Source organism: Gopherus flavomarginatus, chromosome 2 (genome assembly GCF_025201925.1).
Source record: "Gopherus flavomarginatus isolate rGopFla2 chromosome 2, rGopFla2.mat.asm, whole genome shotgun sequence".
NCBI lineage: Eukaryota > Metazoa > Chordata > Testudines > Testudinidae > Gopherus > Gopherus flavomarginatus.
This window is the reverse complement of record NC_066618.1, coordinates 118,042,187-118,063,895: the sequence shown is the minus strand read 5'-3', so window position 1 is coordinate 118,063,895 and position 21,709 is coordinate 118,042,187. Positions and strand designations below refer to the sequence as shown.

Sequence of the window (21,709 nt, the reverse complement as noted above, 5' to 3'; positions counted from 1 at the left end):
ATGTCATGCATTAAAGGAACACTATTTCCCAACAGTTTACATGCTCCTCACCCAAGGGCTAAAGTTCTTTAAAGGCCTTATCCAACTCCCATTTAACTCACTAGGATCACTCCTTTTGATTTTAATGGGAGTTAGATTGGGTCCTCGCTGTAAAGCTACAGTAGGAAACTTCCACATCTAGAGTACAGGCACTACAATAGAACACCTATATATGCTATGTAGCACCAGTAGTGTAGACAAAAGGCCTTCCCCCCATGTAATGGTAGGTAGTTTGACTGAAGCATATGTACACACCTAGGGTTAGGCTGGAATAACCAGGGCACTCAGGGCTGTGAAATTTTCAAGAGCCTTCAGAAGGAAGCCTACTATGTTTATGCATGGAAAGGCTATGCAGGGGGGAAAGTGCTATTGACCAAAAAACAGCCAACTAAAGAAGAGAATTCATTATCAACATCCCACTCCCATCTATTTGTTGGGAACGTATGAGAGAGAGAGAGGGAGAGAGATCACGCATGCATGCTACAGGTTCAAATTTGTGTCTCGAAAAAACATTTCTTTTTAGGTCTTTCCAGGCTCATGGCAAGGAACTCCAGCTGAAAGAGGTACATAAGGAATTACTATTTCAAAAGTAAAACAAAAAAGTTTATTTCATGTTATGTGTATATATTAAAAAAAAAAAGGCACAATGAAGGACAAAAACAAAGGATCTTTGCTTGCAAGCACACCTTTAATGAAATACGCGGTTGTCTCAATTACACGTTAGTACAAGTGAAAGCTTAAAAACATTCATGGACAAAATCCAAAGGGTAGAAGACACACCAAATAGTAATAAAGAGCAGGGATCGCCAGAGGTGATAGCAGACAACTAGAAAAAAACTGAAGCACTGCTCACTTCTCTTCAAATGGTACACTCACAATGTTTAGTTCTGAAGTGTGAAGTATGAAAGAGAATTAAAATTTACGGGACTGGAGGGATTGATCATTTAAGAAGATTAGAATAACTAAGAACTCAATCCTATCCTCTGCCCATGGATCTCATCCCACCTACAAGGAGGGATGCTGGATGCTTCTATGGCAGTGTTCCCATCTTCCCCTGAACAGCATAAAGAACTTTGGGTGGTAGGGGAAGATGAAGGGAGAAGCAGATGGAGCAGTGTTCCCTTCTCTCTCTGCCTGCCTGCCTCCCCCTCCCCCAAGCCCTAGAGATTTTAACGGAATGGTAATACAGAGTCTAGGCATTATCTTTTCCATCAAATTTCTTCCAAGGTAGGGAATCCCACTTTAAAAGGAGTCTTAAAGTGCAGTCATGGACAAGGTAGGCCCTATGGTAGGAAAAAGGGGAATCTGAGAATGCCCTGAAATCCATGGGAATTAGCCCAGCAGGTCAATCCAAGCGACGGCTTACAGTATGGCAAGAACTCTATTCAGATTTTTCCTATTCCTTTATCTCGACTTGTACATTTCATCATAGGACGAGGAGATCTGGCTCCAAATATATATAACTTGGAAAACAAGAAACCGAGAACAAGGTCTAAAAACAATATTAAAAGGGTGTAAATGCTAAAGAGTTTAAATGATTTGTTTAGGATAGACCAAAGCAATGCAAGGAACTGTTACTAACCTTTCCATAACTGCTGTTCTTTGAAATGTGTTGCATGCGTCCATTTCACTGTAGGTATATGCGTGCTTTAGTGTACAGTTGGAGAGTTTTTCCCCTATAGTGGTACCTAACAGGGCAGCACAAGCACCCTACGGCACCTCATGCATGCAGGCATAAAAGGTGGAGCCACTCCTGACCCACCTCAGATCCTTCCAGAAAGATGCTGATAGAAGGAGTGAAGAAAAGCAAATCATAGAATGGACATGTGAAACATATTTTGAAGAGCAACAGTTACAAAAAGGTTAGTAATAGTTTCTTCTTCTGTGAATGACTGCACATTCTCATTCTACTGTTAGTGACTCACAAGTAATCTAAACTGGAGGTGGGCTTGGAATCTATTAGAACAGGGATTGGAGGAACACTCGTTCAAAACTGCACTAATCTCTAGACCACTGAGAGATTGCATACAAAGAGGCAAAACATATGACTAATGATCAGGATGCCATTCTGCAAATGTCTAATGTGGGAAAGTAATCCAGAAAGGCCACAGAATCTTGTGATGACCTAGTCAAATGACCCAATGCTCTATCCAGATGCATCATGTTAGCCAACTGGTAACATAACCAAATACAAGTGGATAGTCAAGTGGATAATGGACAGCCTTTCATTGTGTGTGCAAAGATGATGAACAGTTGTGTCAAAGACCCAAAAGGCTTAGTCTAGTCCAGATTAAAAGAAAACTTGAACATCTAGAATATGAAACCTCCTCTCACCTTCACTGAGCTTTTTCACAAAGCCTCATTAAATTAATATGAAAACTGGAAGCCTCCTTAGTTAGAAGCCTTGGGTGAAGATGAAGGTAAACTTTATGTAGAAAACTGTATACAGAGAATCTGACACCAAGCACCCTCAATTCCCCCATTCTTCTGATTGACATAATGGCCACCAAAAATGCCACCTTCATAGAAAAGTGCAATGTGGAGTGTATCACCAGATGCTCAAAGGGGAATCCATCAGCTTGGCTAAGACTAGATTCAATACCCATGAAATTCAAATTCACAACCATAAAAAAAACGCATCCCAGACCATGAAATTGGTCTCATGCATTTTAATCCTATTCTATACAAAATTAACAGGGGAGACCAGCGTTTCTCAAATTCGGGATCCTGACCCAATGAGGGAGTTGCAGGTGGTCACAAGGCTATGGGAGGGTAAGGGGGTCACAGTATTGCTATCCTTACCTCTGTGCTGCTTTCAGAATTGGGTGGCTAGAGAGCAGCAGCTGTTGGCCAGGCACCCAGCTCTGAAGGCACTGCCCCACCAGCAGCAGAACAGAAGTAAGTGTGGCATGGCATGGTATGGTACTGTCACCCTTATGTCTGTGCTGCTGCCTTCAGAGCTGGGCAGTTGGAGAGTGGTGGCTGCTGATTGAAGAATAATGGAAGGTAGAGTGATCATTCAGAATTTCGGTTTCTTTAGGAATTTGTTTAACGCTCTCAGATCTAAAGTAGGCCTGAGAGCCCCCTCTCTCTTTGTTCAGGAAGTATCAGTAGTAAAAACCCTTTCCCCTGAGCAACAGAGGGACCTCTTCTGTAGCTCCTATAAGAAGTGACTCTCTCTCATAACATGGCATTGTGAAAGGTGTCTCTGAAGAGGTACAGGGAAAGAGTCAGGGAGAAACAAAAGGCTATATCCCACTTCAACCATCTTTAGAACTGTTAGTGCCCATGTTAGTGCCACAGCCCTAGGCAGTTTTTGCCCTGGCCTCCATGTTCAGGAAATGAGCATACATGTACTCTCAAACAAGAAGCATTTCCCCGAAAGTAACTGTTGGAGCTAGGCAAATTTTGTGGTCAGCCAGTTCCTTAACCCCCCCCCCCCCCCAAAATGAGGGTGGTAACGAGACATCTGTAAATCTCCTAATTAGGAGAAACCTGGCCAAAAAACTGAACACGTCATTACCCTTATAAATTGCCCACCGTGCAAGCGGTGGGCAGGGAGAAACGCAGAAACCTGTACCCGTAACCGAGCCTGATCAACTCGAGGTCTCCCTCGGCTCCGTGTTCTCAGAAGCCTACCCGTTTGCCGGTGGTGATGAAACTTTTGTGGTTTGTGTGTGTAAGTATGCCTAGCTGCTAATTCTGCTAACTAACTGAGCCTGTAATCGTCTGTTATAAGCCGGAGACGAAAGCCGATTCTAGCCGCCCCAAGGCTCCTGCGAGGGGAAACCCACTAACCAGGAAACCTTGAAGGCAAGGGGGATTGGCCGGAGTCTCACGGCAATCTTTAATTGTCTTACTGCATTTTTTTTTTACTTAGACGAGTAATTGCATTTATGCTTAATAATAGCACCAATAGCACCTTTACTAACCCTTGGAAGGACCTGAATAATTACTGGGACCTAGAGCGGTACCAGGGTCAGCTTCTGTTTGTGATTGCAGTATTTTTATTATTTGTTCTAGTATTGTATTGTAGGCCCAAGTTGTAACTAGTATTAAGTTGGTCCTTATCCGCACCTGTGACCCATTCAATAAACCCTCAATTTTAACCCCACAACTCATTGTTTGCGTTATCCCCATCGCTACCTTCGGGATACTTGTCACCCCTCCCGAGGACATCCAGTGATCGAGCCTCCGCCCTATCCCAGCGCTCATTACCTGGTAGATAACAGGCACCTTGTGACCATTTTGGTGGAGCGAGGGGCGAGAGTAATCAGAGATCAACATGGCATCACGAACAGGATGCCTTCGGGAGGGCCAGTGCCCGTGGCGTAGTGGGGACGGTGAACAGTCTGAGCTCGAGCAATTTCAACACCTACAATTTCACCAAGTGGCCAGCAGAAAATCTGAGAGGCCCACCCTAGATTGGGTTTGCGTTATAGAGTCAGGTTCAGGGTCAAAAAGCTATACGACCTCGTTAACCCTGACCGCCGTAGGGTGTCTCCTCCATTGCCATCCCACGTTTAAATGTCACCTGGCCGATAGTTCCCTGCAGCCCCAGTGCACGGGGGTCGCAGATACTAGTCGGATTGAGACACCTTCCGGCATTTGGAAGGAGTGTAGCTGTATCGTTAAAAAATCCGGGGCCACCGTTTCTAAACTCATACCCCCGCCCCGGGTACAGCCGGGTGACCCAGCACACGGGTTGCTAACCCAATTAATGGAGGAATTAGAACAGACTAAGTGGTCGAAGAAACTTAGACCGGACAAGTATAAGTCAGAAGACGTGTCCACGGTCTTGTTCAGCGCACTAAACAAAGCGCTGGACCTCTGTGCGGTCCTTCATGGAAGCACTATGTTTGCCGCTAACCAGGCCGCCGCGAATGGCACCGATAGCGCAGAAAGCGAGATGGGTGACAAGGAAGAGGAGGACGGGAGTCAGACTGGCGGAAACCCACCCCCCTACGAAGCCCCAGCCCCCTCTTCGATCTATCCCGCTCTCCCCTCAGCCCCACCCGCGCCTGAGAAGGAGATGCGGATGGAGGCAATGCCTGTCGCTATCACAAAAAGCAAGGTGGACTCTAATACAGGCCAAATTACTACTACCACCGAATATCGTACCCGCACTAAAGCAGAATTGAAGGAGTTTATGGTAGACACTAGGCGTGGGGAGAGCGAGGCCGCCCTCGTTTGGCTGGGCCGTCTGGCCCTGGATCACGGGGCAGAGGTAGTGGACAGGGAGGAGGCTAGTCTCTTGGCCAAAACGTCCACCTGGTCGGGAGGATTTTCAGGACATAACCTCTTAAGAAACGGGGTCTGGTCACTTACTACACCAGCCGCAGCCTCTTTAGCCATGAAGGGCAGTTTTAAGGGCATGTATATACCTCCCGGCAGCATAAATACGCCCCATGAGATCATATGGGCTATTGCTGGGGCATCCATCGTAATGTGGGACCCACAGACGGTGCCCTTGAACTTGAATCCGCAGCAAGCCCAATCCAACACGCCGCTCATTTATGTCGGGGACCCCACCCAAATCCCGGTCAACAGGGATGCAGTGGACTTAGCCATAGATGGCGCCCCACCGACTGACACAGGGGGAACCCTGTTGCTGCATGGTTGGGTTGGGCAACCTCTTATTACTTTATATGAGGCTATGTCCCGTCTTTGGATGCCACAAGCCCCCAGGAGCCCCATCTCAGCCCTTCCAGCTGAGAACCCTGTTCATAAGGGTCAACCTAAGCACCCTGAACGTACCAAGGCCGAAAGGGCGCTTTTTGGGTTCCTATTACATAAGGGGGTGCCCAAGGAAGCACTGCGGAAGATGTCTAACTCTCAACAACAAGACCTGGGGAAACAGTTAGGATGGAAGGACTGGGACGATTATTTAAGAACAAAAAACGAGTAGAGGCCAGGTGCGCCCCGGCCTCCATGGAGACATGGGATGAGCGACCATATCACACCCTATTGGTAGCCGGTCCCAAACCCCTTCACACCCCTGTATCTTTCCTGTTGGACACCGGAGCTCAAATCTCCGTTATTAAACCCGATGTACCGCATATACCCACAAGTTCTACTATGTTTATTCAGGGTCTTAACAGCATTGAAGAAAAACCCGTAGTCCGCTTCACTCTGATTCATAAAGGGTACAAGCGGAAAGTTAAGGCTTTGTTGGGAGGAACAAATTTGCTGGGGGTTGGGGATATAAAAACAACTACGATTACAAAAACAGGTCTGTCAGGCTCTGCCTGTCACCTGACGCCCTCCCCCCCCCTTATAGCCCCAAGCTGGTTAATAACAGCTCATGGAAATTTTCCCCTATTCCCACAAAGCCTGAAGGCATCCCCCTCATTAAGCAACTGCTCAACCAATTATTAAAGGAGGGACGGATAGCGCAGGCAACCGCGTCAAACTATCTATCGCCAGGCCGGGGTATCCCCAAGCCCGGCAACCCCTCTGAATTTCGATTGGTCATCGACTATAGACAAGCAAACACCCGAGTCCGACACCTTCCATTTGCGGGCCCGGCCACCATTCCAGAAATACGGCAACAGCTAAGCGATGCCAGTGGGAGGTGGGCCTGCACCCTGGACTTAAAGGATATGTTCTATCAAATCCCGTTAGAGGACAAACCCCAAATCCTAAACTTCGCGTTCCAGGGCGCACAGTACCAGTGGAAGGTGTGCCCTCAAGGGTTCTGTAATTCCCCCGCCTTGGCCATGTCCGCTCTTGCGAAAACCTTAAGAGGGGCAGAAGCCACTGGGGGCACCACCATTTTAGCCTATGTGGATGACATAATCATAATTGGGCCCAACGAACACATAGTCCAACATGTAACTAACACCGTGGTAGCCGAGCTAAAGGCCAATGAGTGGCGAATTAATGAGACGAAAAGCCACCTCGTGCCTTCTCAAAGCTTTTCCTTCTTAGGCCAACATTATGACCCCTACAACTGTGGCCAACCTACCTCGGGACTTCTAGACCCTTGGGTAACAGACCCACCCGAGAGTAAAAAGCAACTACAGAGACTTGTAGGCCTAATTAATTATCACCGACACTTCATCCCGGATAAACACCTCGTAGACCTTGAAACGATCCAGGAGCCCCTCTCGTCGAAACGGAAACGGGAAATATGGAGTCCTGAGGCCCAAAAGAGCCTGGAACGAATAGCCGCCTGGTTTGCCTCTAACCCACGGCTGGCGCGATATAAAAGGGACTCGCCTTTTACCATTACCCTTTTCTTTACACAACATCATTATGGGTACTCAGTATCACAAGACGGGCAACCAGTCTATAACTGGGCCCGACGGCTCAAGGGCCTTCAGTATCGATATGGACCCATAGGACTTATGCTGCTAGCCGCAGGTGAGGCGCGCATTTGGGCTCTGCTATCTAGTAAAGGAACCCTGATCGGCCCAGAGGTACACCTCATGCCTTGGCTCACGCGGCTGCCCCTCTCCCCCCCGTTTTCACAGCACCAGCCTAACTTGGCAACAGCTGTGTTATTTGGGGGAAATCACGTGGCGGGAATGGACGCTTAAATTGCTGCCGAACGATGTCCGGTTCCCAACAGCCTCAGAGCCCTTGTGTATAGAAACAAAATATGACCCCTGGATTGTGTCCGCCGGGGGCACTTCCCCGACCCCCCGGGCAGGAGTCCTCTGTGCTAAATGCGACCACTTCCAGGTTGATCTCCCGCTGGGTTCATCGGCCCAGCATAGCGAAGTCCATGGGATCCTTCTCGCTGCCCAGCACGTTACCCAGGCCCATTCCGTTTCTGTTCAAGTTGTGTTGGGCATAGACTCACAATTTTGTCTCAGCATTCTCATGGGAGAGGCTAACCCCACAGCATTTACGCCCCTGTGGGACACTATTTTCAGCCTGGTACGTAAGTTCTCCCGGCCCTGGTTTATAACCCATTGCCCGTCGCATCGTCCTAATTCTAACCCCCTCCACTCCAAATTGGACCAAAAAATGAGGGAAATTCAAGTGCCCCAAGTGTGTCTGGGGCAACAGCCCCAGCTCAAAACCGATCTATTCCTCCGATGGCTTCATGAGGATTGGGGGCATTTGCCTAGCAGCCGCTTATACAGTCAGTTAGCCCTAGGTGCTCAGGGTAAACCCGAGGTACGGCGGCAGGACTGCGAAAGAATAGTACAGTCCTGCCTTAAGTGTGCACAAATCAGGTCCCAAAACCACCCTCGTTACGAGCGGTGGGCGTACGCGGCAGAGTATTTTCCCCCCGGCGCGGTGTGGCAGATAGATTTGATGGGACCCCTACCCGGAGCCCGTCGCCACCCAAAGGCTCTTGTCGTGGTGGATTTGGGCTCCCGTCAAACTCACTGCATCCCCTTGAATACCACCACGGCGGCGGCCGTGGCTGGGGCGCGGCAACAGGTGGCTGCGGCATGGGGAGTGCCCTCCGAAGTTCAAGAAGATGGGGGACCCCCTTTTACCAGCAAGCGTTTCGAAGCATTGGTGTTGGGATGGGGGGCCTCCCTCCATATTCACTTAAAATATCACCCCGAAAGTAATGGCGTTGTAGAGCAGAAAATCGGGGTTCTGAAAACCATGATACGTTCAGTCAATCCCAACGTTGACTATAAGGGTTGGAGTACGCTATTACCACAGGTCCTTATCTCCCTCAACGCAAACTATTCTCGTTGGCCTGAAATCAGCCCCAGGCCTAGAGGCCCCTGGACTCCCGTATATCACCCTGACCAACTTGTCTGGGTGGCTGAGCCACAGGCCTCGGGTCATCGAGAACCCTATGCCGCACGAATTGTAACTGCGGGTAAATATCCCAATACCTATACAGTTGTGGATGTCCAGGGCAATCACACCTTGGTCCACTATAACTGGATAAGCAAATGTTCTGAATCCGGAGCAAACTAACAAGGGCCAATAAGGCCGCCTTCTGCTTTGTCTTGCAGCTCGCCATAGCGGCGGGAAGCCGGGACGACAACCAGAAGGGCCCAGATCTGCTGAACCTGAGACATCCGTATCCCGTGGGCGAAAATACCCATCAGCTTATGTTTGCAGCCTATTGGATCCAGGAAGTTCTGGGAGGAAACGTCGACTTATCCTCACTGACCCCTGATAACTGCCTTGCATGTTCCAATAAGCTGTCTGTAAATAGGCCTTTGTTTGATTTATTGCCGTTAGTGTTTAATTTTAGTAGCATTAATGGTCCCGTTAATTGCTTCTCCCCCTTTGCTCAGTGGCTCCCCACCATACAATGGACAGGCTGCACAAACGATCTTTTCGACCCCATTTCCCCCCTTGTTTTTTCTATTTTTAATGAAACTAGGGTACGTCGTATGGGCCCACTCCCCTTGTCACCTGGAGAAAGGCCCATGGCATCCCATTGTTGGGCCTTTTTGGGAAATAATCGAACAGAAACCATTTGGGTTGGGGCCTACCCCAATTGTTCCCAGTCGCAGCTTGTGGACGGAAATGAGATGGCCAGCAGCCCTATTTTCAATTGTACGTCCCCACCCCTCGTTTTATGCGGTAGCCGCGGCCGGAAAATTAGGTCCGGCGACATCACTTATAGCAGCAAAAGATTCTATCAGCCCCTCACACACACATATCTATCCCACAGCCACATTAAGAAGTTAGTTTTTAAGGGAGGCTCGGCGTGTCAGGACTCTGCCTTTTCCCCCTGGTCCCCCTGACCCAGTCACTTCTGGCTGTGTGGCGAGGCAGCCTATACGGCGCTCCCCCCTAACCCTAGAGGCATATGTACCATTGGCTCTATCCTGTTAAAAGGGGGTGGTATTTATGTTAAGACCTGGCATCCCAACTCAGCCAGACGGGTTCGACGTTCCTGGGGTTGGTGGGAGAAGGCAAAGGGTGTGCTGTCTTCTGTAGTGTCTTCAGTGGTCTCGCTTAACCCTGTTGGATATATGTTATTACATGAGCAGGTATTATTCCAATCACTGGCTATTGAAACGCTGGCAAATACCACCACAAAAGGTTTTAATGTAGTCAATCAGCAGCTAACGGAATTATCAGATCATTCTTTTCAGAACTGATTAATGATACAATTTTTGCTGCAATCACCGGACTTTTGTGAGACATCCTTATACTGTGGGTACATGGATATGAGTAAGTTTTGTGTCTCTGTTTCTTCTGTATCTGGAAATTTAACGGAAGTAATTAACAACCTCAGGGCTTTAGGAACCGCCGTGCGTGAGTCCAGGGAGAGCTTCCGATTTTTGTCCTGGCTCGATTGGTTGGGTCTCGGAGCCTACAAGGCTTATTTCCAATCTCTCCTTATCTCCCTCCTGGTCGGGTGTATCCTGCTCTGCCTTGGCTGTGCCTGCTTGAAAGCCTGCATCCATCATGTTATCGGTTCGGCCTACATTGCCTCTTCCCCCGACACGCCCTCTTGTAGAAGGGGATGGCGAGTCGGACGATGAATCTAAGGTATAGGCATAACGTTCACATGGAGCCCAGGGCACGGGGGCATGTTAGTGCCCATGTTAGTGCCACAGCCCTAGGCAGTTTTTGCCCTGGCCTCCATGTTCAGGAAACAAGCATACACGTACTCTCAAACAAGAAGCATTTCCCCGAAAGTAACCGTTGGGGCTAGGCAAATTTTGTGGTCAGCCAGTTCCTGACAGCCCCCCCCACCCCCCCAAAATGAGGGTGGTAACGAGACATCTGTAAATCTCCTAATTAGGAGAAACCTGGCCAAAAAACTGAACACGTCATTACCCTTATAAATTGCCCACCGTGCAAGCGGTGGGCAGGGAGAAATGCAGAAACCTGTACCCGTAACCGAGCCTGATCAACTCGAGGTCTCCCTCGGCTCCGTGTTCTCAGAAGCCTACCCGTTTGCCGGTGGTGATGAAACTTTTGTGGTTTGTGTGTGTAAGTATGCCTAGCTGCTAATTCTGCTAACTGAGCCTGTAATCGTCTGTTATAAGCCGGAGACGAAAGCCGATTCTAGCCGCCCCAAGGCTCCTGCGAGGGGAAACCCACTAACCAGGAAACCTTGAAGGCAAGGGGGATTGGCCGGAGTCTCACGGCAATCTTTAATTGTCTTACTGCATTTTTTTTACTTAGACGAGTAATTGCATTTATGCTTAATAATAGCACCAATAGCACCTTTACTAACCCTTGGAAGGACCTGAATAACTACTGGGACCTAGAGCGGTACCAGGGTCAGCTTCTGTTTGTGATTGCAGTATTTTTATTATTTGTTCTAGTATTGTATTGTAGGCCCAAGTTGTAACTAGTATTAAGTTGGTCCTTATCCGCACCTGTGACCCATTCAATAAACCCTCAATTTTAACCCCACAACTCATTGTTTGCGTTATCCCCATCGCTACCTTCGGGACACTTGTCACCCCTCCCGAGGACATCCAGTGATCGAGCCTCCGCCCTATCCCAGCGCTCATTACCTGGTAGATAACAGGCACCTTGTGACCATTTCGATGGAACAAGGGGCGAGAGTAATCAGAGATCAACAAGAACCCCATGCAACCAGTGATACAGGCCCAAGTACAAAGGAAATAGCATATTTTGGGGAGGAGGGGAGAAGGGGACAAATAATCAAGGAAGGTAACGATGGCACCTTTCTTAATTTTAAAAATTGTAGGGTATTCTTAAACTGGTACTCTGTCCCTGACCAAACTATCAAAAAGCGTGCTTGGAGAACGTACTGGCAGCTGCAGGAGCAGGTGGGTGTTTTTTGTAACCTGTACTCTTCCTCCTTGACAGGTCCTGGATTCGAGGTACAAACTCCAGAAATGGCTAGGTCTGATGAGGATGGAAGGACTACTTTGCCACCAGAGTATATATTCCCAGGGACTTCACAGTGGCTCCAAGTCCTTGAGACTATGCAGATCCTCATCACGCTTTCTGGAGAAGAGCGACAGCCTCAAAGGTGAGGTCCTGGATTCTCTGCTGAACCTTTGGGTTAAGACCAGAGGAGTGCAACCATGAAGACTGTCGCATAATAAAGGAAGACGCCATGCAGCAAGCTGCAGAGTCAGCTGCATGTAGATCAATCTGCAGAGCTGCTCTGCAAATTAAATTGCCCTCCTCCACCATCGCCTGAAATCTTGTTTTGTCTCATCTAGAAGCTTGTCAAACTTCGAGATTGCATATCACAGGGTAAAACTGTAGTGCTCCCACAGAGCTTTTTGGTTTGCAATATGAAGCTATTACTCTCCTGTGGAATGAGGCGTCCTTCCAAAGAGATCTAGTTTCTTTGTCTCCTTCTGTTTGTTGGTGTCAATGCATCTCCCTTTCATTGGCTGCAGATACTACCAGAAAACCCAGAGGGGGATTGTTTAAAAAAAACACCACCATGTGTGAACTGTTGAGCCAAGGGATACAATACCTCCTTTCTGCTCTTTTTGAAGTACGTGGCAGAGATAATGGAGTCTGCCATAAAATCTTAGTAGACTCTAGAATAGCCATAATAGGGAGAGCTCTCCTCAATGGAGGCACTAATATTAAAGCGTCCACAAGCCTGATAGCACCAGGCCACTAATCTGGATTTTTAGTTTTGCCAGGAATTGAGAACAAGGGAGAAAAGGAAAGATGCCCATGGTTTCTAAAGGGAAGGAGAATGTAGCAAAAATTACACTAAGAAAAATTCTTAATTGGAGAAGAAAAAAACAAGGTTATCAAACAATTTTTAAAAGGTAAAGTAGACTAGGGAAGGGAATTAATAAGTTTTACAATTAAAACATGCAAGATGAAAACATGAAGTATGTGCAAATAATGACAGTATGAGCTGCAACAGTGTTTAAGTGGTGAACTCTTTGGGGCAAGCATTGGTCTTTTTTTTTTAACATAAAGAGAGCTCCCATAGAAACCAGGGTATTTATAAATTATGAAAAATTACTTACTGAAGGTCAAAAAGCGTTTAATTGACAGCCCTAGGTATACCTAGGAATATCATACACAGGACAACTTTCATAACGTGACCCATTTTATACTCTTTGTCTCAGCCAAAACTTCCACTGAAAGAGCATTTCTCCTAAAGAATAAGTATAAAATAGAACTGGTTTACTGAGATACTAATTGTAAATTTTAACAAGTTATAAGAAGTCACTCAGAGGGTTCCAACTGAAGAGGAAGAAACATGGTTCTCTTTGCAGTGTTGATGCCAAGAAATGGGTCCTCCAACTTCACAATTACACTACTCCCAAGACAGCGTTCATACCAGATGGAAACAAGACCTCAGATCACATTTATTTAACTTGATATCTTACATGTAAAATTATTCTGTTTTCATCTGTGTTTTTGTGAACCAAGAGAAACTTAAATTTTAAAAACAGACACCCTTAGTTCTGTTAAGTTTCTTGGACTGCCTTTATGAAAGAAAGCAATAGCAAGCCATCTTTAAAAACATTTAAAATGAATTTAAAAAACAAAAATCACACTCACACTCTTCCATCTGCTTCCCCACACTAATAGAGGTTCTCTCCCCTCCCCATACAAAATAAGCTCTCTAATGGGAGAGATCAGAGTTTAAGTAACATAAATTTATATTTTCGGTTATCACATCTTAAAACAAACACAAAACACTTATCAGTTTTATTTCAAACAAGAAATGGATAATTCACTTAACTGCTATGTGTGGTTCCTAGATTAAGGCCAGGCAACACTAAAAAAAGAGTTGGGAAACAACTTCTTTTATAGGGATATTTCTATTAAGGCACGTCAAGATCAAGATGATCTCAACTAAGGCTATGTCTACACTGCACTTTCATCATTAAAGCTTCTGTCGCTGATGGATGTGAAAAATACCCCCCCAAATGACAAAATTATTGACAAAAAGCACCGGTGCGGACAGTGCTTCAATGGCGGGAGCCACTCTCCCACTGCCAAAACTACTGCTTCTCATTTGGGAGTGATTTTATTTTGTCATCAGGAGAGTTCTCTCCTGGTGACAAACAGTGGCTACTGCAGCCACACAGCCATCCCATTGTAAGGCACACAGTGTAGATATAGTCTAAGTGAAGGACCAAAGTTTGAAAACCAGATCTAGTACAAAATAGACACAGGGTACAATTCTTAGGTTTAGCACTTGTATACGACTAGAGCAGGGGTAGGCAACCTGCGGCACGGTCCTGGCCACCAGTCTGGGAGCTCTGCATTTTAATTTAATTTTAAATTAAAGTTTCTTAAACATTTTGAAACCTTATTCACTTTACATACAAACTATAGTTATATATTATAGACTTATAGAAAGAGGCCTTCTAAAAAGGTTAAAATGTATTACTGGCACGCAACACCTTAAAGTGAATAAACGAAGACTCGGCACACCACTTCTGAAAGGCTATGGACCCCTGGACTAGAGTGTCATTATAGCTGACCTCCATAAAAATTACATCATAGGCAGATTAACTCTGAAAATTCACTCTGCGAGCAATCAGAAAGCATACACACAAATGTTTTCTACTATCACTATCTTTTCTCAATCATTCAGCACACATTAATGAAGCCGGTGACTTAAAAAGATCCAACTTTCTACACGATCACTTAATGGCTCAGCTGAAACAGAATGCCCTGTCACTTAAGCACTTATCAACCTGTAGGCCCAGGGAAAGGTTCAGAGCTGGCTTTCTTTCTGTAAATATTTTCTAGCAGATATAAGATTTTCTACATAATGTAAACCTGAAACAGGCACAGTTATGAAGATTAAGTTGCTCAAAAGTTGCTATGTCTGGCCAAGAAAGCCAGAAGCAACAAGGTATTTAACTTCATGCTTTCTTCATTGCTTCCATGTCACAAAACCTTCATTTTCCTCAAAATAAGTTGTGCAAGACAACTTTAGGCAGAATACAAATTACACTGACTATTATTGCTCAAGGTTAATTTTAAGATGTTATTCATCTTCTGCAGAGAAACCATAAACAATTTGGGTAAAGCCCAGACTGTAAGGCAGGTCTCAAAGTTACATACCACCCAACACTGATTGCAAAAGAAAAAAAAGTCTTGAAGCTTTATAAGTTTCAATTTAAGAAAAAAAGTGTAACAAAAAAGTTACAAAGTGTATGCAATATACTATAAGTATTGCTTTTTTTTTGCCTAAAAAGTAACTCAGTAAAATAAAAAAAATAAAGAATATGGATATATATGTATAGATATATATAAAAATATGCATATCTATCTCATACATACAGACACACCCTCCTTTGTGTTCATTATTGTAATTTGCTGGGTTACAGAAAGCGGGTATATGAAGATTACGTAACTAGGTAGGTCTATGGCTGTTAGTAAATCTCTCATTCAGTAATGTTAAAACAAAGTACCACTACTAAACATATCACATTTACTATTTAGAGAATTCAAGGAACAATTTTGCTATTGTCTTTAGTTCCCTAAAATCACAGAACAGCTCCGGCAATATCCTTCACATATATTGTTCTGACATGAGATCTACCGCAGGAGTCTGCTGGGGAAGAAGGAGAAAGAGCCCAAAGAGCCAGGTAAACATTTTCGTATATTGTACTTTTTATAAAATGTGTATTTTGTACAACGCATAGATTTGCAATGTAAACAGCATTTCACCTAACCCGGGGTCGGCAACCTACGGCACACGTGCCACCTTTGGCACGCGAGCTGATTCTGCCTGGCACATGGCTGCCAGCCGGGGCCCTGCCGCTGGCCTCGCTCAGCGCACGCGGTCGGGACCTCAAACTGGTGGCAGGCGCGCCCCTTGGCTCCCCCCTCACCACGCTTGTTCTGCGGCTTCCGGGAGTGTGAGCCACAGGGGCACAGGGTCCTGAGCCTGCTGCACGAGGGGCAGCGGCAGCTCACATTCCCAGGAGCTGCAGAGCCTGAGCGCGGCGAGGGAGGAGCCGGGGGCACACGGGGCCCACCACCTGCATGCATCCACTGCAGGAGTCCCCCCCGGAGGGGCACCAGGCCGCAGCCCGGGCAGGCACACCCTCCCCCCGCCCCCGGTTCCCCCACTGCACTTGGATTCTGCGGCTCCCAGAAGTGTGAGCCACCGCTGCCCCTCCTACAGCTCCCCCCCTTCCCGCTGCCTCAGCACTCCATGTGTAGCCAGCGTCTCACCAGCATGGGCCTGGTAAGGGGAGTCCCGGGTGGCAGTCAGGGAACAGGAGGAGGGTTGGAAGGTCTGAGGTTCCTGTCAGGGGGTGGGGAGTGGTTGGATGGGGAGTCTGTCTGGGGGCGGGGGTGTTCACAAGGGTTGGGGCAGTCAGGGAACAGGTAAGGAGTAGTGTCCTAGGGGGGCAGTTAGGGTGGGAGGGTCTCAGGAGGGAGCAGTCAGGGGACAAGGAGCAGGGAGGCTTAGGTGGGGGTCCGGGGGGCAGTTAGGGGCAGGGGTTCCAGGAGGGAGCAGTCAGGGGATGAGTGGGGGAGGGGATGGGGGTTCTGACTGGGGCAATCAGGGTGGGAAGTGGGAGGGAGTGGATGGGGGCTAGGGCAGGGCTCTTCCCTCTTTTTTGATGGTTGAAGTATGTTAACCCTAGGCGAGGGGGGAACCAGGGCGCATGCGCCCACATACATCCACCGCAGCCTACAGGTGCCCCCAGGGGGGTGCCAGGCCACAGCCTGGGCAGGAGGGGTGGGAGGGCGCAGCTGCTCCCTGCTAGCAGTGCCATCACTGCCTTTTCAGGGCTGCTGTCCCCCTGCACCACGCCGGCTCCTCCATGGCTGGGGCTCGCTGCTGCCACAAGAAAGACACACTGGCTCTCTGGTGCCTCCAGAAAATGGCTCCTCCCTACCGAGCTGCTTCAGTGGCCCAAGCCTAGCAAAGCCAATGAGTGGACTTGGGAAGGGGGCCACCTGGGTGGGGTGCAGAGGACTCACAGGGGGGCTGTGCACCCTCCAGGGGAGTTCAGGGGGCATGGAGGGGGAAGCCTGGTCTTGGGAGCAGCCCCTGGGCATGACTGGCCCCCGAGGTCTATAAAGGCTCGTTGGGGATTTGCCCCTTAATGAACCGATGGGCAAGGGTGGAATTTTTGTCTAGGTGGCAAAATATCCTTGCACTGGCCCTGCCCCAGGGGGTGCGTGCACCCCAGGTTAAGAACCACTGCACTAAACTGATAAGATCTGCATTTTAATTTAATTTTAAATGAAGCTTCTTAAACATTTTTAAAAACTTGTTTACTTTACACACAATAGTTTAGACTTATAGAGAGTGAGACCTTCTAAAAACGTTAAAATGTATTATCAGCACACGAAACCTTAAATTAGAGTGAATAAATGAAGACCGGGCACACCACTTCTGAAAGGTTGCCGACCCCTGACCTAACCAATCACCCAAACCATAATACCAACGTATTGCAAGCCGATGCCTAACTGAGCTAGAACAAGTGACTCCTTACTTCAGGAGACTCAAGAAAAAAAGTGTTTTTACTTTACCTAGCTGGAACATGCAGCATGTAGTGCCACAACTGACGCTAACTCCCCTCCCCACCCCACATTTGTAAATCACACTGAAACAGTTACATTGTTACAATAAGCCTGCAGCACGTAATGGATTTCCCCGTTTCGGTTACAAAGAGGGAACACCTCGGACAGGAGGCGGAAGTTTTCAGGAAAGACATTTTATCCAACTGACCCAAGTCTTTACATCAGGGTCAAAGGGTCTGCGCCGGCCACCCAAACCCCAGATCACTAGCAGGGAACGAGAGTGAAAGTTGCCAAGCGGTCACAGCCGAGCCGGGTCCGGCACCCCCGGGCTCACAGATCCCATCGGCCAGGAGCGGAGACGACGGGGGCTGCCTGCTCCTTCCCGTGGCGGTGGGTCAGGACCGGATGCAGAGCGCGACGTGAGGCGCTCGCGGCGCTGCCCCGGGGCCAGGGGCGCAGACAGCGGGTTCCCAGACTGCGGGTGCAGCCGCCGGAAGTGGGCGGCCACCGGCGCGCTCGGTGCCCTTCTCACCCCGCTCCCGGACAGCAGAGGGAGGAGCCGCTGCGCACCCCCAGACCCCCACCATAGGACCGGCCCGGCCCGGCCCGGCCGCTTCTCGGCGGCATCAGGGGTTCCTGGCTTTTACTCCGCGCGGACCCAGAGCCGCCGGGCTCGACCAGCAAAGGCACGTGAGCTCCGGGCTCCGCCCGGCCGGCCCCTGCGCCATGTTGTTGAAAGGAGCCGGCGGGGACCCGCGGAGCCGCCTCCCCGGCCCGTTACTCACCCGCCGCCCCTGGCAGCAGCGCCGCGGCCGCCAGCGCGAGGAAGGCCCAGGGCCGCGGAGGGGCCGTTAGCGCCATGGCGCCGCCCGCCCGCGCCGAGACTCAGCCCCGCGTCGTCCCCGCCGCAGCTTCTCAGGCTTACTCGCCCTTGCGGCCACTATATAATGTAACTGACACACAGGCGCCTCCTGATTGGCCGCCCCCGCCCCTAGCCCCGCCTTCCAGGCAGCTGCAGACATTCCGAACAACAACAAGAGTCTGGAGAATACAACCGGCTCGGCGCGAGGCCAAGGGGGAGGGGCGGGGAGCGCGAAGCGGGATGAGTGACAGAGGGGAGCGTCTTCCCCCCATCCCCTTTTGGGCGGGCGCGCGCGGACAAAGGTCCAGCCAGCCTGTCCCTGCGCTGTGGGCCCGGCAATATGGCACGCGCTCGGGCTGGGGGGCGTCGCGTGGATGCGATAGAGCCACCTCTGCCCTGTCGCTCCCTCCTGCTCACACTGCCCGAGGCAGGCGGCTGAGGCGGGGAGCTCGCTCCGCCTTCAGCGTGAGGCGAGGGAGCCACAGCCGGGCCTGGTACTGGGCAGTGGAGCAGGGCTGCTGGAGCTAGGTGAGGAGGCGACAGAGATGGAGCAGGGCTGGAGGCTGCCCTGGGAACACGCTGAACAGTGAAGGGGGAGAGATTGTGCATATCCAGCAAGTAAAGCTTTCAGCGGTGCTGGAGCACTCTCTAGCCAGGACAGCACCCAGAGACTTTTCCCCTAACGCAGGAGGAGCCCAGCATCATAGCAAATCAGATTTACAGAAAGCAAGGAAATTCCTGACTAAGTCCTTGCAGCCATGCATATATCACTGAGTATTCGTTTGTAAATCTTAAAGTATGGAAGTCACCAGATAAGGTTACAATTAGGACCCACCAAATTCACTTCCACCACTGAACAAAAAAAAGAAAAAAAACCAGTGACCAGCTCTCTGGCACTCTTAAATTTGTCTTGAAAATGCTGCAACATCAAAGAGCTTATCTCCATTACAACCTTAAACTGAGTATTGCCATTACCTAAGGCTATGTCTACACTACAGCCTATGTCAGCATAATGTGTGTGAATAAACCACCCCTGGAGGGACCTAAGCCACACTGACAAAGATGATCTTGTGCACAGTGCTATGTTGGCAGAAGAGCCTCTCCTGCCAACAGCTTCTGATGCTCGTGGAGGTGATTTTTTTATGTTGATGGGAGAGCTCTCTCCCGCTGGCATAGAGCATCTTCACCAGATGCAGTATAGCTGTGCCACTGCAGTGCTGTCCATATAGACATGGCCTAAAGTTTCATTCATGCACACACACAACCCTTAATTTGTCAGTGTTCCCTCCAATTTCTCACACCCATATGTGGAATGAATTTTGCTATGTGCACTGGGTTCGAGTGCAGGGGGGTGAGGGCTCCAGTTGAGGGTGCAGGTTCTGGGGTGAGCCTGCAGATGAGGGGCTTGGGGTGCACTGGGGCTACTCTGGGCTACAGTGGGGAAGAGAGGACTCCTCCCAGCTCTCTCTCCCTGCAGCAGCACCTGGGCTGGGGGGGAAAGGCGCCTCTCCCCTGGCCGCAGCAGATCCAGGGCCTGTGGAGAGGCATCTTTCCCCGCTGCAGCCCTGAATGCCTGTATAATGCTTAATAGGCAGCTGCATGGCCACACAGCTTAGAGGGAACTTAGATTTGAGTGTAGTGCTGCTTTTAACTCAAGTTGGCTAACCATCTGTGGTATACGCTGACGCTCCAGTGAGGGCAACATGTAAGCTGCTAATACAATATGGATGCAGGCTCTAGCACCACTCCGATGCCGCTAGTCCTCCATTTCCTTCCCCAAACTCCACCCTTGCCTCGAATTCACCCAGAAAGGACAGGCAAGTTCTCCCACAAATCACTGGGGAAGAATTCATACATTTATCTAACTTACTGCAACACAAAGAACTGTGGTATATGCTCCATGAGTCTTAGCACCATATACAAGAGAACAGCGCCACTAGCAAGGACGCAGCAGCTCAAATATTTTTTCAATGTGGCTGTTTTTGCTCACACTAGACCAGTGGTGCTCAAACTTCATTGTACCATGACCTGCTTCTGACAACAAAAGTTACTACATGACCCCAGTGGGAGGGGGGAACCAAAGCCTGAGCCCACCCGACTCCCACAGCCCCAGGCTGGAGGGCCAAAGCCTGAGCCTACCACCCCGGGCAGGAGGGCTAAAGCCAAAGCCCAAGGCTTTCAACCTCAAGTAGGAACCTGTAACCTGAGTCCCGCCACCCAGGGCCGAAGCGCTTGGGCTTTGGTCCTAGGCAGTGGGGCTCAGACTTCAGCTTTGGCCCTGAACAGAGGACTCAGGCTTCAGCCCTGGGCCCCAGCAAGTCTAATGCCAGCCCTAGTGACCCCATCAGAAAGGGGTCATGACCTACTTTGGGGTCCCAACCCACAGTTTGTAGAAAATTGTTGATGCTCGTGACCCAACGTGGCTGGGGATGAGGGGTTTGTGGTGTGGGAAGGGCTGGAGCAGAGGGTAGAGGTGAGGGCTGTGGTGTGGGGCCAGAAATGAGGGGTTCAGGGAAGGGGCTCTGGACTGGGGCAGGGGTGCAGGAGAGGGTCATGGCTCTGGGCTGGGGGTGCAGGTTCTGGAGTGAGGCTGGGGATGAGGGGTTTGGTGCAGGAAGAGGTTCCAGGTTTCAGGGGGGCGGGGCTCAGGGCTGGGGCATAGGATTTGGGCACAGGGTTGGGGTGCGGACTTACCTCTGGCAGCTCCCGGTCAGTGGTGCAGCTGGGGTGCAGAGGCAGGCTTCCCGCCTGACCTGCAACCATGGACCGCACTGTGCCTCAGAAGCGGCCAGCAGCAGGTCCTAGGTGGAGGTGCAAAAGTGGCTCCGCACGACTCTTGCCCACAGGTACCATCACCCCCCCAGTTCTCATTGGCCAGTTCCTGGTCAATGGGAGTGCGGAGCCCCATGGCCCCCCTCCCTAAAAGCCAGACCCTCTGCTGGCCACTTCCAGGGCTCGGCACGGTGTCGGAACAGGTAGGTACTGGTCTGCCTTAGCTGAGCAGCACTGCCAACAGGACTTTTAACATCCTGGTCAGTGGTGCGGACCGGAGCAACCCAGTGCCTGACATGCCACAATTCAGTACTGGGTCATGACCCTAACTTTGAAAAATGCTGAACTAGATGACTTGTTCAAATAGCTGTTTCAGCATTCTACATTTTCTTACAAGCTCTCTAGTAGTAGGAAGCATACACTCTGCACAAAATCATGACTAATTTAACAATTATTTATTCATTCCTTCTTTCCCCTTCTTTCATAGCAACCATCACTATAGGATATAAACATCCAAACTGAATTTTTTTTTTGCTGAGCAAAATTCTTTGTACTCTTAATATCATTAAAGAGAAAAGTTAGCCAACATCTTTACGATCTGACATAAGTTATAATAAGCCCATTACATTCAAACAGGAACTGTACATAATGATCAAATTTGATAGTACAAAATACATTCAG

The 21,709-nt window shown here is 49.1% G+C and overlaps 1 protein-coding gene across 1 annotated transcript in view; it reads right to left on the bottom strand.

The window, feature by feature from the left end:
- TGFBR1 (transforming growth factor beta receptor 1) overlaps positions 1-18,293 on the bottom strand; it is an 86,381-nt gene extending 68,088 nt beyond the window's left edge. The window contains exon 1 of the mRNA XM_050938233.1: positions 18,180-18,293. Coding sequence (XP_050794190.1) covers positions 18,180-18,255 — 76 coding nt within the window. The 5' untranslated portion in view covers positions 18,256-18,293. The remainder of the gene's footprint in view (positions 1-18,179) is intronic.
- Between the last annotated feature and the right edge of the window lie 3,416 nt (positions 18,294-21,709).